Source organism: Melitaea cinxia, chromosome 10 (assembly GCF_905220565.1).
Source record: "Melitaea cinxia chromosome 10, ilMelCinx1.1, whole genome shotgun sequence".
NCBI classification, from domain to species: domain Eukaryota; kingdom Metazoa; phylum Arthropoda; class Insecta; order Lepidoptera; family Nymphalidae; genus Melitaea; species Melitaea cinxia.
In genome coordinates, this window is record NC_059403.1 from 3,502,686 (window position 1) to 3,518,706 (window position 16,021).

General features: G+C 34.9%; 1 protein-coding gene across 1 annotated transcript in view; it reads left to right on the forward strand.

Annotated features, from left to right (window-relative positions):
* The first annotated feature begins 273 nt into the window (after positions 1-273).
* LOC123657348 overlaps positions 274-16,021 on the forward strand; it is a 49,675-nt gene continuing 33,927 nt past the window's right edge. Inside the window, exon 1 of the mRNA XM_045592913.1 lies at positions 274-365. Coding sequence (XP_045448869.1) covers positions 274-365 — 92 coding nt within the window. The remainder of the gene's footprint in view (positions 366-16,021) is intronic.

Consider the following 16,021-nt stretch of genomic DNA (forward strand, 5'->3'; position numbering starts at 1 on the left):
TGGGTATAGGTACGATTCAAGATAAAACTTAAGAAATAAATACATTCTTTTGATTTAAAAGTACAGAAACTATGTAATGAGTAGGTACTCGTACTTGGGTATTACTGGTATGTGCAAAATTTATAAATGTTGTTATTTCGCAGTTAGAAGTTGGGGTCACAGCGACCAGATGAGCAGATTCAGTTGGAATAGAAGCAAGTTAAGGCCACGAAAATTGCTCCTCACGGCAGTCCAGCGCGAGCGTACATCGCCTACCACAAACTGGGCGCAGGCATGGAGACTCAGACCGCCACGCCGCAATCTGAGTGCGAGTGTGGGGTGCACCCTTCCGTGTTCTATCTTCTGGCCACACTCTTACTCACAAGGTATGTTACCCTTAAAACACAGCAAACGATTAAGTTATTTAATGCCAGTTAATGTTTAAGCCAGAAAGTAAAATAGAGGTAAAATTCATAATTTTTAGCTGTATTTAACGTTCTGGCTTTTCTTTTACGCGTGGAATATGACTTGATATCTTAGGTATTTTGATTAGGATTAAGATTGTAGGACCATTAAAAAAAATTGTTAGGAGTTATACCTTTCGGTCACAATTTAACTCATTTTTTGTCAATAAACCTTTACATACGTAAATATACTTCATCATCATCATCAGTTCAGCTTAACGCAGTCCACTGCTGGACATAGGCCTCCACAAATTCGCGCCAAAAATGGCGTGAACTCATGCGTTTTGCCCATAGTCACCAAGCTGGGTAGGCGGGTTGGTGACCACAGGGCTGGCTTTGTCGCACCGAAGACGCATATAATTAGTTAAAATTAATAAAATTAAATCCCTTTTAAGCTTAAAAAGAAACACACGGTAAGCGTTTAATATGCTAAACTTTAATTAAAAAAAACCTGAACAATAATTGTGTTTGCTCGCAAACGAAAAAAAACCGACTTCAATTACATCGACGTAATACAACGTAGATCGACGAAAAAATAGTCAAGTAACAACGCGTTATCAAAGATTACTCAAAAAGTAGTCATCAGATGTCAATAAAATTTATATGTGACCACATGACAAACATCAGCTTTCGATTAAATGAAAAATTATTAAAATCGGTACACCCAGTAAAAAGTTATTGCGGATTTTCAAGAGTTTCCCTCGATTTCTCTGGGATCCCATCATCAGATCCTGGTTTCCTTATTATGGTACTATACTAGGGATATCACCTTTCTAACAAAAAAAAATTATCAAAATCGGTACATCCAGTAGAAAGTTATGCGGTACAATACAACGTAGGTCGACGAAAAAAGCGTCAAGTAAAAACGCATTATTAGATATAACTCGAAAAGTAGTTGTTAGATCTCAAATAAATTTAAATGGGACCACATGACAAACACCACCTTTCGATTAAAAAAAATTGTCGAAATCGGTCCACATGGGCAAAAGTTCTGATGTAACATACATAAAAAAAATACAGTCGATTTGAGAACCTCCTCCTTTTTTGGAAGTCGGTTAAAAACGAAAAAAGAAACGAATTTCTGGAATCTCCACCATATCCATGTTACCACCCACCATTAACTTGTAAACGTTAAATATACACGTATTTAGTATAAAAACACATATATTGACATTACATACAAGTTTTAGTAAAAACTTATTATTAGTTAAGAAAAACTAAAAATGTAGAACCATCAAATGATAATTATTGAATTCGTCGATAAATTTTTAAGAGTTTATACTTGTTATTTTTAGGGATTCGTGTAAATACTAATAATCCCTTGCTTAATAATTCCTTGATTTGATCCCGGCATTGAATCTTTGTGTCATCATAGCTAGTTTCTTTATGACTTTACGTTCATTACTCGAGGCAATATAAGTAATTATGTCAATGCCGACGTTAAATTATTACTAGATTTTGTAGCGAAATAATCGTAGGAATAAACCGGAAAAGAGGTTAAATTAAATACAATACCTGTAAAATACCACGTCTTGGTAACATAAGGAGAGATTAACTTAATTTCCCGCGTTATTCTATTTGCGAAAGGTTCCTTAGCAAGAGTAACGATGTTTTTATTAGTAATTCGATGGAGTGTTAATTAGTCATGGCAACAGGATAATAACAATGTCAGGAAGTTACGTGCTTCCAAAAGTATAATGATAAATAAAGATATGTGGTAATTATTGTAATAATAAATAATGTGTGTTAAAAGACTTGTAAGTTTTAAAATATCCAATAAAAATTTTATAACTTAAAGTTGAAAATATGTTTTGTGGTTTGTTGTTGTAGTGACATTCGTAACAAAAATAAGGAAATTTGTAGTAAGATTTGACGAGCACCTGGGGGATTGGGGTTAGAGTCGGAACGCGCTTGCGACACTTCTGGTGTTACAGGCGTCTATAAGGTACAGTAATCGCTTACCATCAAGGGACCTTTTTTGTCGACCCAGTTACATAAAAAAAAAGTGCGTGCGTACAAAGTACACATATCAGAAGTGAGACTTCTTTGGCAAACTAATTTTTAAGTCTCGTTTATGTTTATACAAATCTAAATAAAGCTGTAAAGATTTCTGTTTCAGCGCTATCGATAAAAACGTTGCCGTTTCATCAAAACATTGCCGTTTCATCCGTAAAAAAATTACCCTCATGCGCCTAAAGAAGGTTCACTTCAAAAAAAAAACATTAAAAGTGCACTATCTAGATATTAATTTACGTTTAAAACTGAAGAGATAGATGAGTACCTAATTATTAAAGATAAAGTCTAGTCTAAAGATAAGTCTTTCTATTAATATCTAATACTTTTATTGAGGTAGGGCACTACTTTAAATACATAACAACATTGAAATTTCAAACAACCCGACTGGAGAAGTTACTCGAAGTTACAGAAGACCGCACACCAGTAATTCTGAATGAATAAGATAGCCAGAGCTCTTGAAAAATCTTGTGTTAAGAGGGTAGGGCCGACTAAGCGCTTGTAATGCTTCTGGTGTTGCCAACGTCCAAGGGCTAGGGTTACCGCTTAACATCAAGAAGACCGTATACTTATTTGGCAATACAGTGGTATTAACACAAAATGTTTCATTTTTGGGCTTCTTGGGTTCAGTATATAAGACTTTACTCGTCTTTTTTTTTTCATTTTTTGAAGTCTCATAAAAATTCTAACTTAAGCTGTAAATACATTTTGTATTTTCAAGTAGGTTTAAAAGCACTTTCGTACCTATCCTGCCATACAAGCTCGGCACGTCAAATTTACGTGAAGCTACCACCGATTCGAAACGCTGACGGAGAGACGACCGTATACGATCATTTATATTGGGTCACTTTTTAAATGTAGTAAATTAAACGATAACTTATAAACTACGATAAATTTAGAAATTATGCCAAATTGGTTTATAACTACAGAAAAAAAAAACATATTTAGTGTGCAGAATTTCGACAATTTTTAAATACGATTATATTCAAGAAAATATCAGACATAAAAATAATAGAGACAAAAAAACTGTATGATATTAGCGTAATTATATAAATGTGTAATAAAACATGTTAACAAAAGTATAGTATGCAACTTTTACTAATTCAAGTCATTCATTTGAAGTAATGGCTACCAACAGTGCGAAAAATACGTCGACGATTATTCTGATGTCACATAGATTGGAAAAGATTTTGAGACCAATCACAGCAGCCTTTCGCAGTCCACTACTGGACATAGGCCTCCACAAGTTCACGCCAAAAATGGCGTGAACTCATGTGTTTTGTTCACGCTGGGCAGGCGGGTTGGTGAACGCAAGGCTGGATTTGTCGCACCGAAGATGCTGCTGTCCGTCTTCGGCCTGTGTATTTCACAGCCAGCAGTTGGATGGTTATCCCGTCATCGGTCGGCTTTTTAAGTTCCAAGGTAATAGTGAAACTGTGTTAACCCTTTGTAGTCGCCTCTTACGACACCCACGGGAAGAGAGGGAGTGGTTATATTCTTTACTGCCGTAACCGCAGAGCATATTATTATAATTTGATTCTTCTAAAAAACTTTTGATTTTTGACAATTGTGATCCATGTTCCTTCTGCGTCAAAGGGGGATTAATCTCTCTCTGGTTCGTTTCGGGATTAAATTGAGGCGGCGATGTGTAAGGATCGGTATATCGTGAGCTGGTTTAAGGTAACGATGTATACTGATTAGAATTATGTGAGCTTGTTTGAGGTGGCGATGAATATTGATTAGAAAAATGTGGGCTGGATTGAGGTGCAACAACAGGGTTGGAGTACTCGTAGTCAGATAATACAGAAGGGGAACGAGATAGAGCATCTTAGGGTCAGTTTGGTATTACAGTAAAGCAGGTTGGCTGAGAAGCCAAATGTTCTTCTTTTGCCTTCATCACAATATTAAATATTTCTCGCTGAACTTTAAGTTGCAGTCTTTCTGACAGCGTTTGAGTAGTCAAGAGCATACTATTAAAAAAAATTTCTAGGGCAGTCCCTGGTTTAGCTGCAAAAGAAAGCAATACTTGTTTCCTTAATGTGTCCCTTTCTATAGATCTCTCTTGTCTTCTTCTTTGTTCTGTTTCCAACAATGAGACCAAGGTTGCCTTTTTCTTAAGAGGATTTACATCGAGGTATATTTGTTCAACTACGCTGTCATTCACAGACACTTCATTTTGAATCGTTGAATCTCTTGATGAATGCTCTTCGATTTTTACATTTGTGGATCTTGGACGGTTTTGCATCGAGGGTAACAGGAACTCCATCTGTTGTTCATATTTCCATTTATATTTAGATGTAGCTGCTTGACCAGTTACAGTTTTTTTCTTAGCGAGTGCTTGGCGGTGGCCATCTCTTAACTTTTTCCAAAGAGCTCGTGCCTCCTTACCTAAAACATATGAAAATTATTAGAGATATTTGTCTACTGGGGATTATTTTCGACGTATTGCCTTCAGCTATAGAATCGGTGAGTCAACTGTCTCAAAAATTGTAGAACAAGTATGTGACGCTTTATGGAAACACTTAAAGCCACAAGTTTTGCCTGGACCTGATCAACATTGTCATAGAGTCATAGAGTATTCAACTAGCATTCTACTAGTCAAGACCTTTTTTGATACACATATTATATTGATTTGATACTCATGTTGAGGGATTTGTGAAAAAATAGCGGATTACATTCCGCCATTTTGTCGTCGTTTTTACGTCTGAGGTTAAAAATGATGAAACATACCTACTTCGTACCTACCAAAATCAAAATATTAAGATAGACTCAGTAACAACCGCTCACAGGTAAACTCACTAAACATTTAAAAATAGTGTCCAAGTTAAAAAGTTGTTTTATGTTAGGTACTGACATTTTATAAATAAATAACACTTACCATCTTTTAAGTCGCATTCTTTTACCACCTCTTTCCATGCGGCATCTTTCAAATCATTTAATTTGTACTCTTCGCAGTCTATTCTCCATATACATGGATATTTTCGAACACTTTCAATAAGTTGTTTCATTTTTATGGGTCACTTGTTTGAGACACGAGTGTCTTTCCCCGTGTCCAAGTTACACAATGGTTGAGCGAGCAAGAGCGACACAAACACGCCCCGCACCCCGCATTCTGGGCACACTCTGTATATTTGTATCTTACGATATATTTTGTGTCATAAGATACCATGTTAAGATAGTATTTCGCATATCAAGATAATATTTTACCATGTTAAGACATATCTTGTATCATAATATTAATATTTTCATATCGCTCGATAGCTAAAGATACTGTTATATAAAAATATATATTATCTTAACTATGTCTGATAGTTCATACAAAATGTATAACGAGCGATATTGTATGTGCACTTTAAAATAGTGTTCCTAATTACTTTTAGTCGGAAAGGTTAAATTTGGAATCAACTGAAATGAAAGATGTATCATTACAGCATTGAAGAAATGTAAAAAAAGGCCGGCTTTACTGACTCTAGATAAAGTTGATCCTGTACATAAGTTATAGATTTTTAACAGCAGAAGGATGGATACTGTCATACGTCAGACAGCCTTAACGGCGACCGGTGAAATATGCCATCTGAAAGCTCCTATAACTCGAAGATTTGTTAATATTTTATGACCTAAAATTTCCTTAGTGAACACGCTTTCCAAAACAAACAAAATATACGAAATATTGACGAGTGAGACAAGCTTACGGGAGCGCGAAAGGGCTTTTAAAGAAATATTACGTTAATTAAACTAAAACTATTTAATTAAAAATTATTTACAATTACAATGGACACGTCCGAACAGAATTAAATACTCTGGATTAATCCCCGATTTAATTCTAATAAAACTTTCTCAAGACATATTATCCAAAAAGCATGAGACAACGTGAGAAATCATTTGTTATTCCTATTCCGCTGATTAAGCATTTACTTCTATTGTTCTCATGCTTTGGTCCAACATAACTAGGGTGACTGATAAATATTTAAGTATTTAATAATATAAACATATAGGAATCAAAGAAAAGACTTGCTGCTAGTTAACATTTAATGCGGAACTGATTTACCTTCATTAAACATAATAATTTAATACAAACATATTTCGTAGTACCCGCACTAGTTGGTACTTACATATATATCAGAGAAACAGTCAAGCTGACGAAACCCTTCATACTGAATAAAGAATATAAAGTTTTTTCGAGCTAAGTGTTAAAATTCTTTAGCATCTTATTTTACTATAATTATAGTGGTACCTATATTATACAACCGCTAGGGTGTAGAGTAGTAGTACGTAGGCCATGTACCGGCCGGCTGCTCGATTTCCGCTCGGGATGGATTTTTGTACCTGTATATTCTTTCCGATTTGGATGTCTGTCCTTATGGGTTTCCCCAATATTAGTAGAGAATACACATAATTATGAAAGAAATTCGTTATTTATGATTCGTTACTGTCAGTGATTCATTAAATGATATAGGTATATTATTGCATTGTAAGTAATATTTATGGTTCTACCCTCGTTAACAATAATAAGGGTATCGACAGATTTCATTCGATAAAGTAGAATAAATTACAATTATATGTGCGCAGCCTCGCTGTCACAATCGTAAATTTTGATAAGCTTTTTGTGTGGTAATTACGTTGTACGTGTAAAAATGAGAAAAAAAAATGTAATTTATTTAAATTTAAAAACTAAAACTATATCTATTCTAAGTATTTCTGCTGTTTTCTTATAATTTTCTGATAATAATATTTTAAATAAAAATAATTTCTGATAATCCAAATCACAAAAATAATATAAATAAACGTTAATTAGAAAGCACTTCATTCCATACAATTCTAGTCATAAATGAAAATTATCAAATATAATTATTTTATTAACATTATTCTATCATGTCCTTTATATGTAAGGACTATAAATTAATTATGGTGGTTTAATTTAACATCAATATTATTTATATATGTTTTATTTTATTAATTTAAGCATTATAAACAAGTTAACAAACACTGAATACAAATAAATTTCACAGAGCACTATTAAACATTTATTTTCAAACACCAAGTTAAAACAAAGTAATTTTAAGTGATTTTCGTTAGACACAAAATATTATACATTATTTATTTCATAATCTGTAAGCGTTATGACTCAGCAAGTACGGCACAACCCACTCATTTTCACGAACGTTATGTAAACACACTAATGTTATTTTGACAGTTTTCCGACATGTATATTAATGTGCTGTCCAGCTAAAACTTTAGAGAAATTGTAGCAATTATTAAAATAGTCATTTCTCATGGTTTTACTTCAATTACATACCAGTTTAATAATTTAACTTAGATATATTTTTACTATTTCGATGACGTTCAAACGCGTTTTTAAACTATAATTTTTTTTTGTGTTTAAAATTCGAACAATTATCGTTTCATTCTTAAGTTATGAGAAAATGATTCATTATGATAACATCGATTATTTGGCTCAAATGTCCTGTTGCTGAATAAAGACATCTTTCGGCTTCCTTCATATAGGAGAAATGTTGGAGCTTTATCAAACACGTTGCTCCGCTTCAGGTTAGCACATAAGTTTCCTACAAAGAGTAACTTATTTTCCCTTCAAGTCGCAACTGCAATTGCAATGACAACAATGGGGACTAACAGGTTGATGTGCTCTCAGAACAATATCATTCAATTAGCACTATTATACTATTGAATTAACAGTTCCATCAAAAGCGTTACATGCAACCAGTGACAAGCTTTTAATCCACAACACATACTATTGACACGTTGACCAATAGCAAAAGATTTTAGATCACAGCAAAATAATACTGTTTTCAAGCAGTATTGTGTTCCTGTTGGTGAGTAAGGTGACCAGAGCTCCTGGGGGGATTGGGGATTGGGTCGGCAACGCGCTTGCGATGCTTCTGGTGTTGCAGGTGTCTATAAGCTACGGTAATCTCTTACCATCAGGTGAGCCGTACGCTTGTTTGCCGACCCAGTGACATAAAACAAAAAAAAACAAAATTGCAGCCCTTATTCGACAAACCAATGCTAAGCTTCTTATTACAAATCAATTCAGCATCTATATTCCTGAAATTAGCTCGATCAAACAAATGATAAATTTATAAACATAAAATATTAATGATTTATTCAAGGCACAAATTTTCTTTTTATATTTTCGTTATTATTTCTTTTTTAACCGACTTCCAAAAAAGGAGGAGGTTCTCAATTCGACTGTATTTTTTTTTTTTTTTTTTTTTTTTATGTATGTTACATCAGAACTTTTGACCGGGTAGACCGATTTCGACAAATTTTGTTTTAATCGAAAGGTTTTGTGTGCCAATTGGTCCCATTTAAATTTATTTGAGATCTAACAACTACTTTTCGAGTTATATCTAATAATGCGTTTTTACTTGACGCTTTTTTCGTCGACCTACGTTGTATTATACCACATAACTTTCTACTGGATGTACCGATTTCTATAATTCTTTTTTTGTTGGAAAGGGGATATCCTTAGTTTGGTACCATGATAAGGAAACCAGGATCTGATGATGGGATCCTAGACAAATCGAGGGAAACTTTCGAAAATCCGCAATAACTTTTTACTGGGTGTACCGATTTTGATAATTTTTAATTTAATCGAAAGCTGATGTTTATCATATGGTCACATATAAATTTTATCGAGATGTGATAACTACTTTTTGAGTAATCTTTGATAACGCGTAGTTGCTTGGCTATTTTTTTGTCGATCTACGTTGTATTACTGTTGATGTAATTGAAGTCGGTTTTTTTTTTCGTTTGCGAGCAAACACAATTATTCAAATAAAAGAAACAATAACATTATAAAATGTCGACAAATATAAACTATTTCTTATGACCTACATTTGCTAATTACATCTTCATTATAATTTATTTTTCATTTATTGTTGACGTTATAAAAGAAACATGATTTTTAATAGGTAAAGACGAAGGTCATTGGTCATTTAAATAAATGAAAGCGTCAGAAACATAATGATATAGGTAGACCTTTAATACAATGTAGAATGAAAATACCTATTGCTGTTTAATAGCGGTAAAGGTTAAAGGTCAGCTAACCTTCATATTTAAAGAAAGTTGGTTGAGGTTTGGAGGTACTTGAAAAATTACGTGTACTCAGTGGAAGGAAGAATGGATTTGAGCATTAAGGGATTTTTAATCTCCCAACATTAAAATGGTAATAACAGTAAGGGACAATAAGTATATTGGAATGGTCCTGCCCAAACCTGTTCTACTCATGTCATATCTGCTGGACTAAAAATGTTTTTCGTTTTTTCTTTGTTATGTATCGAAAAATATAGGCGTATATAAAACCTGCTATTCGGTCGGTTTATAAATTGAAACTTAAAAATTATATTAAGCAAGGCATTAAAGGTTTGATATTTTGTATTATATGGTTTAATCATACACTTTTTATGTATACATAGGTATATAATCGTAGACTATAAAAATAAAATATAGAGCAGTCGACACATTCGAAAAACAATGACAGTGTTCGTCACGCGAGCTTCGCCTAATTACGTCCAAAAAACCATTATTTTGAAATTCGTAAATAATAGATAATCACATAGATTACATGTTGGTAGATAGTAATCATATAATTCACACCAAACCTACACACTAGAAAAGTATAACAATAATAAAATAATGCTACCAAAATGTATACAAAGGAGATGGGGACTTTTGGACCAAAATGTAATGAGTAGAGATATGGTTTAAAAAATTGGTCATATTTTTTTATTTTAAAATATAAAATATCAGCGCAATTGATACCATTTTCATTTCATTACAGTTTGGCCCAAGAATGTACGGAATCGTATCATTCTCCTTTCAATGGAGCAGCCCGACTGGGTACCTCGACCTTACAGAATATCACAGCTTAATACTACTTTCAAACAGTGTTGTGTGTGCTCCTTGCGGCAATGCTTTTGGTATTGCAGGTGTCTATAAGCTACCTGAACTACCGTACTAGAACCGCACGCTTGTTTGGCGACCTAGTTATTGTATATAAAAAATATTAGAATTTTCTAAATCTACCCAAGGTTAATCGGCATATATAAATTTTTTATAATGAAACTGGTAATTGTGTATATTTAAAAAAAATTACATACTCTAGTATTTACCTACCTATTTAAACACAAAACTTAATATTGTTATATTATTATTCATAATTCGTATAGAATTTCTGTGTAAGCAATTTGTACTGTTCAGCCATTTCATCTTTTCCGGCGTGACTTCCTTTTATAAGGCTGTCTCCCAGACTCGAAACGGAGCCATTGTGGCGACACAAGTTGGTATATATATTTCTGTTTTACTGTTACCAACTTATAAATTAGATACGCTCACGAGTAGAATGACAAAAGAAGAAACAAAAAGCTTTTAATCCTAATTTATTACGAATTTCTTTCGAACAAAGCCCTTTGTACTAGAAGTTACAATAATATTAACTTGATTTAATCCAATATATAAAATTCTCGTGTCGCGGTGTTTGTAGTTAAACTCCTCCGAAACGGCTTGACTGATTCTCATGAAATTTTGTGTGCATATTGGTTAGGTCTGAGAATCGAACAACATCTATTTTTCATCCCCCTAAATGTTAAGCCTAGTCCACCCCTAAAGTTTTTTACATTTTTAGATAAATTATTTATTTTTTATTTTATTATGATTTGGCGTTGAAAAATACATACAACCCTAAATTTTCACCCTTCTACCACCAACCCTTATTTTTAAATAGCGTTAAGCGACAAGACAACGTATGCAGAGTCAGCTAGTATATTGTATGTAAATGTGTATTTTTTTAAGTAATAATAATTTATTTTATTACTAACAAATCATTATTCCGTGGCGTGTCGGCGGCGCCTAAAGCCCCGCGGTCAAGGGTTTGATTGCCGCTCGGAGTGGATATTTGTGTTTATACAAATATTTATTTCCGTTATATACTGTATGGTTTGAACTCTGAATGAAAGGTATCACGAAACACTGGTGTCATTTTTAGACAAATAAATAAAAGTAGCGTTCAAATATTTTTTATTTCTCTATTAAAACCAACCAGCTGTACGTCTGCGACTAAATGTCACGTTTGCATTTAAATTCTAAAAACGGTTGTATGCTTTTGTTTCAAACAACTGAGGTTTACTTAATGATTTCAAAGGCTCGAATGTTGTAACATATAAATTTCAAAACAGAAAAATTATGGGGACATAAATGAAATAAAATATTATAATAAAATTTGTCTTTTTTTCTCATTTTAAAAAGTAATTTTGTTTTTACTACAAATATCAAATACCTGTTAATTCAGTGTAAAACAAAAAAAAAAAAACATTTTTATTGTTTTTAAATAATAAAATTTGAAAAGAAGTAGTTTTGTAATTAATTGCATCATTAAATGTTATGAAATAATAATTTAAAATAAATAAAATATTAAACAAAAAAATTCATTTTAAGACACGTAAAAAAAGCGTGTTATACTAATTATTACCAAAGATCAGTAGTTAGAACATTTCCAGCCGTCTAATCCAACGTCCTTTAGGCGAAAAATTGACCTGATTCCATGAAAAATCACCCTGCAAGATTTGAAATCTACGCCTATTCTATAATGTAGCATTGTAGAGTGAAATAGCACTGTAAATTGCTATTACGTGTGCATTATATGTTATATAAAACGTGAAGTTTCGTAGCATATTTACAATATACGGTATGCCAAATGTCTCTTTTTGCCAATGTCTACAGGGCAATCTGGCAACTAGCCATAAAACTCTTACAATAAGTAGTTACTTGTAAAAGCTCTTAATTTTATTCTTATCTATAATCTATAATATATATAAAAGCGAAAGGTCACTCACTCATCACGAAATCTCCGAAACTATAACACCTACAAACTTGAAATTTGGCAGGTAGGTTCCTTATAAGACGTAGGCATCCGCTAAGAACGGATTTTACGAAACTCGACCCCTAAGGGGGTAAAACGGGGGTTGGAAGTTTGTATGAAAGTCCTATGTTTTTGAAGTAAGAGACTTGAAATTTAAAATGTAAGCTCTATAGATGGTGAAAAGGTGTCCAAATAATGTATCTTTAGAAATTAACTCCCTTTTGGGGTTAAAACGGGGGATGGTAGGCTGACTCACTCATCGCGATATCTCTGAAATTATAATAGCTACAAACTTGAAATTTGGCAGGAAGGCTCCTTATAGAGCGTAGACATCCGCTAAGAACGGATTTTTACAAAATTCGACCCTTAAAGGGGTTAAACGGGGGTTGAAAGTTTGTGTGAAAGTCCCATGTTTTTGAAGTAAGAGACTTGAAATTTTAAATGTATGCCTTATAGATGATGAGAACGTGTCCAAATAATGTGTCTTTAGAAATCAACTCCCTTTTGGGGTTAAAACGGGGGATGGTAGGTTTACTTACTCATCACGAAATCTCCGAAACTATAACATCTAAAAACTTGAAATTTGGCAGATAGGCTTCTTTTAGAGCATAAACATTCGCTAAGAATGAGTTTTTTTACGAAATTCGACTCCTAAGGGGGTAAAAAGGGGGTTGGAAGTTTGTATGAAAGTCCTATGTTTTTGAAGTAAGACACTTGAAATTTAAAATGCACGCTCTTTAGATAGTGAGAAGGTGTCCAAATAATGTATCTTTAGAAGTCAACTCCTTTTTGGTGTTAAAACGGGGAATGGTAGGTTGACTCCCTCATTACGAAATCTCCGAAACTATAACAGCTAAAAACTTGAAATATGGCAAGTAGGTTCCTTATAGGGCGTAAACATCCGCTAAGAGCTGATTTTATGAAACTCGACCCTTAAAGGGATAAAACGGGGGTTGGAAGTTTGTATGAAAGTCCTATGTTTTGCAAGTAAGAGACTTGAAATTTAAAATGTATGCTCTATGGATGGTAGAAAGGTGACCAAATAATGTATCTTTAGAATGTTCCTTATGGGGCGTAAACATCTGCTAAGAACTGATTTTACAAAAACCGACTCCTAAGGGGATAAAACGGGGGTCGAAAGTTTGTATGAAAGTCTTATGTTTTTGAAGTAAGAGACTTGAAATTTAAAATATGTGCTCTATAGATGGTGAGGAGGTGTAATAATGCATCGTAATCTATATATATATATATATATATAAGAGAAAGGTCACTGACTCACTCATCACGAGAACTCAAAAACCGCTGGATGGTCTAACCATCTAGGTTGGACAAAGACAAAGTTTGGCAGGGATGTAGATTATAGTTAGCAGACGTCCGCTAAGAACGGGTTTTACTATATTCCATCGCTAAGGGGGTTTAATTGTGGTTGATAGTTTGTATGAAACATATACAGCCTGAAAATAAAACCAAAAATGTGGTGTATAGAGGTTTTATAAAAATAACTATTAAATTATACTAAATTGTGCCTTTTAAAAAGTTACTCAGTTTGATAAGCATTTCAAGTGACTGAAATAAAAAATAATTTACGTTAAACATCTTAATAGTAATACATATCTTCATTATCACGAGGACGTGTCGCGGGCAACAGTTAGTGTATTATAAACAAAGTCCCCAAAAGTGTATGTGTTCGATTCGCTCAAAATTTACTGAACGGATTTTCATGCGGTTTCACCATTGTAGAGGGCTCCACCATTGGCAAGAGGAAGGTTTTTTTTTTTTTTTTTTTTTTTTTTTTTTAAGCCTAACCCTCCGATATGTTTGGTCGGAGCCTGTATCTACGTAGTACTCTTTCATTCCAGTTCTATCATTTATGCCTCTCGTACTTTCATTCCTCATACTAATTTCTTTCTCGCGTCCATCATCTTTTATACTCAGGGTGGGTTCCCAAACTATTTGCTTCCTAAGCTATTCTATCTTTCTTATTTTTACAATGGCTTTATTTTACAGGGTAAAGAAAACAAAGATTTCACTGGATTATATTTTGCTTTTTACAATTTGTAGGCTTTACGGTTTTTATCGTAGTTACTTCTCTTGAGATAATTCATTATCTCGTGAAAAGCTATATGTACATGAACATTCGTTGTAAACTCTTAATTTTTTTTTTTGACAAATTACATGATCTTATTTCTATTTAATACTATTTTAACTAATTTATTTTATTTGTACAATTTCAATCTTAAGCTATTATACAGATTCCTTATCCTATGCAATAAATCTATGCTACCTAGCTATATACAATTATATAATTGGAACATATTTGCTTTCCATTTTGTGAGTACCACGTATCAATATTTTTTCAGCCGTTTCTAGGACAAGAATCAGTGTTTATACTGCTGCCTAAGTTAGCTTCATTCACCCTTCCATACATCTCTATTGCAGGATTCGGAGGACGCGCGATTTATCCCTCTTATTCTGCAGGAACTTTGTTCCAAAACAAACTTATAAGTTTCTTCCAGATCCAGAGTCCCCGCAGAATGTCTCGCGCACTCTGTGCCAGGGATACGGAGACTTCTTTTGAATACACCGCTGTGCCGACTATCGCACCGTCAGCAATAAGCGACGGACGATCGCGCCAGCTCGTCCCACCTCCCTCTCACTGGGCAGTCACTGCTGAAGGCATTGTGCTGAATACTATCAAGTTTCGCTCTTCGGCAGTTCCTGCAGGAAGGCGGGACTGATGCCGCGAAGTCCACGCAGTCCGCCTTGAGGTGCGGGCCGCCACAGTGGCTGCACGCGTCCTCCGTTTCCACGCAGAACCTCTTGCTATGTCCGTAGGCGAGGCACCTCGAGCACTGGACCAGCGGGGACTGGTCCTCGGCCTTTACCCTCTGGAGGTCTATATGCACGTACGCCGCGTTGGTGATCCGATTCCAGAGGGGTGGTGATGTTTCTAGCACCACGTGTGCCGTGTGCGGGTTCCTCGCCTTACGGCGGTAGCGCACTTTCACTCTGCAGCTCTCCTGGTCGAGATCGTCAAAGAGTTCCCGGTTCTGGTTCTTTAGGGCCTTGAGTATGTCCTCGTCGGTGTTAACCGAGAGGACTCCCCGTAGAACCAGGAGCGGGTCCCTGTTCTGGACTTCTTCGACCAGAAGACCCTTCCCTTTCGCTTCCACTCGCTCTTTCACTTTTGCTCTTTCGGTGGTGGTGGCGAAAGCCATCACCACCTTCCTGTCTTTCGCCTTTCTTACACGCTCGACCTTGGTCCATCCTTCTTTGGCGTCGACCGCTTCCCTCAATCTGGTGAGAACTTCCTCCCCGGTCATCTGATCATCCTCCGATGATACCACCAGAGAGTGGAGAGCGGCCGGCGCCTTTAGTGAGGGCCCAGATGTTATCGCCTCGGCGTAGGTTTTCGGAGCAACTCCCGCCTCATGCTGTTTTTCAATGTTGGCTTTGATGTCCTTAACCATTTCTTGTGTCTCAAGCAGGAGACGAGATTGCTCCTCGACCTTTTCTATAACCGCGCTATTTTGACACTTTTCTTGTTCATCAAGCTGGGCCTCTAAGGTTGTGATCATTACCTCGAACAATTCGTGGGTATTCCTTAGGCCCGCTTCTAATGTTTCCCTTATTTCTTTTTTCAAAGTTTTTGCAGCGCCCAGGGCTTTTCTGGTCTCATCGAGGTTTT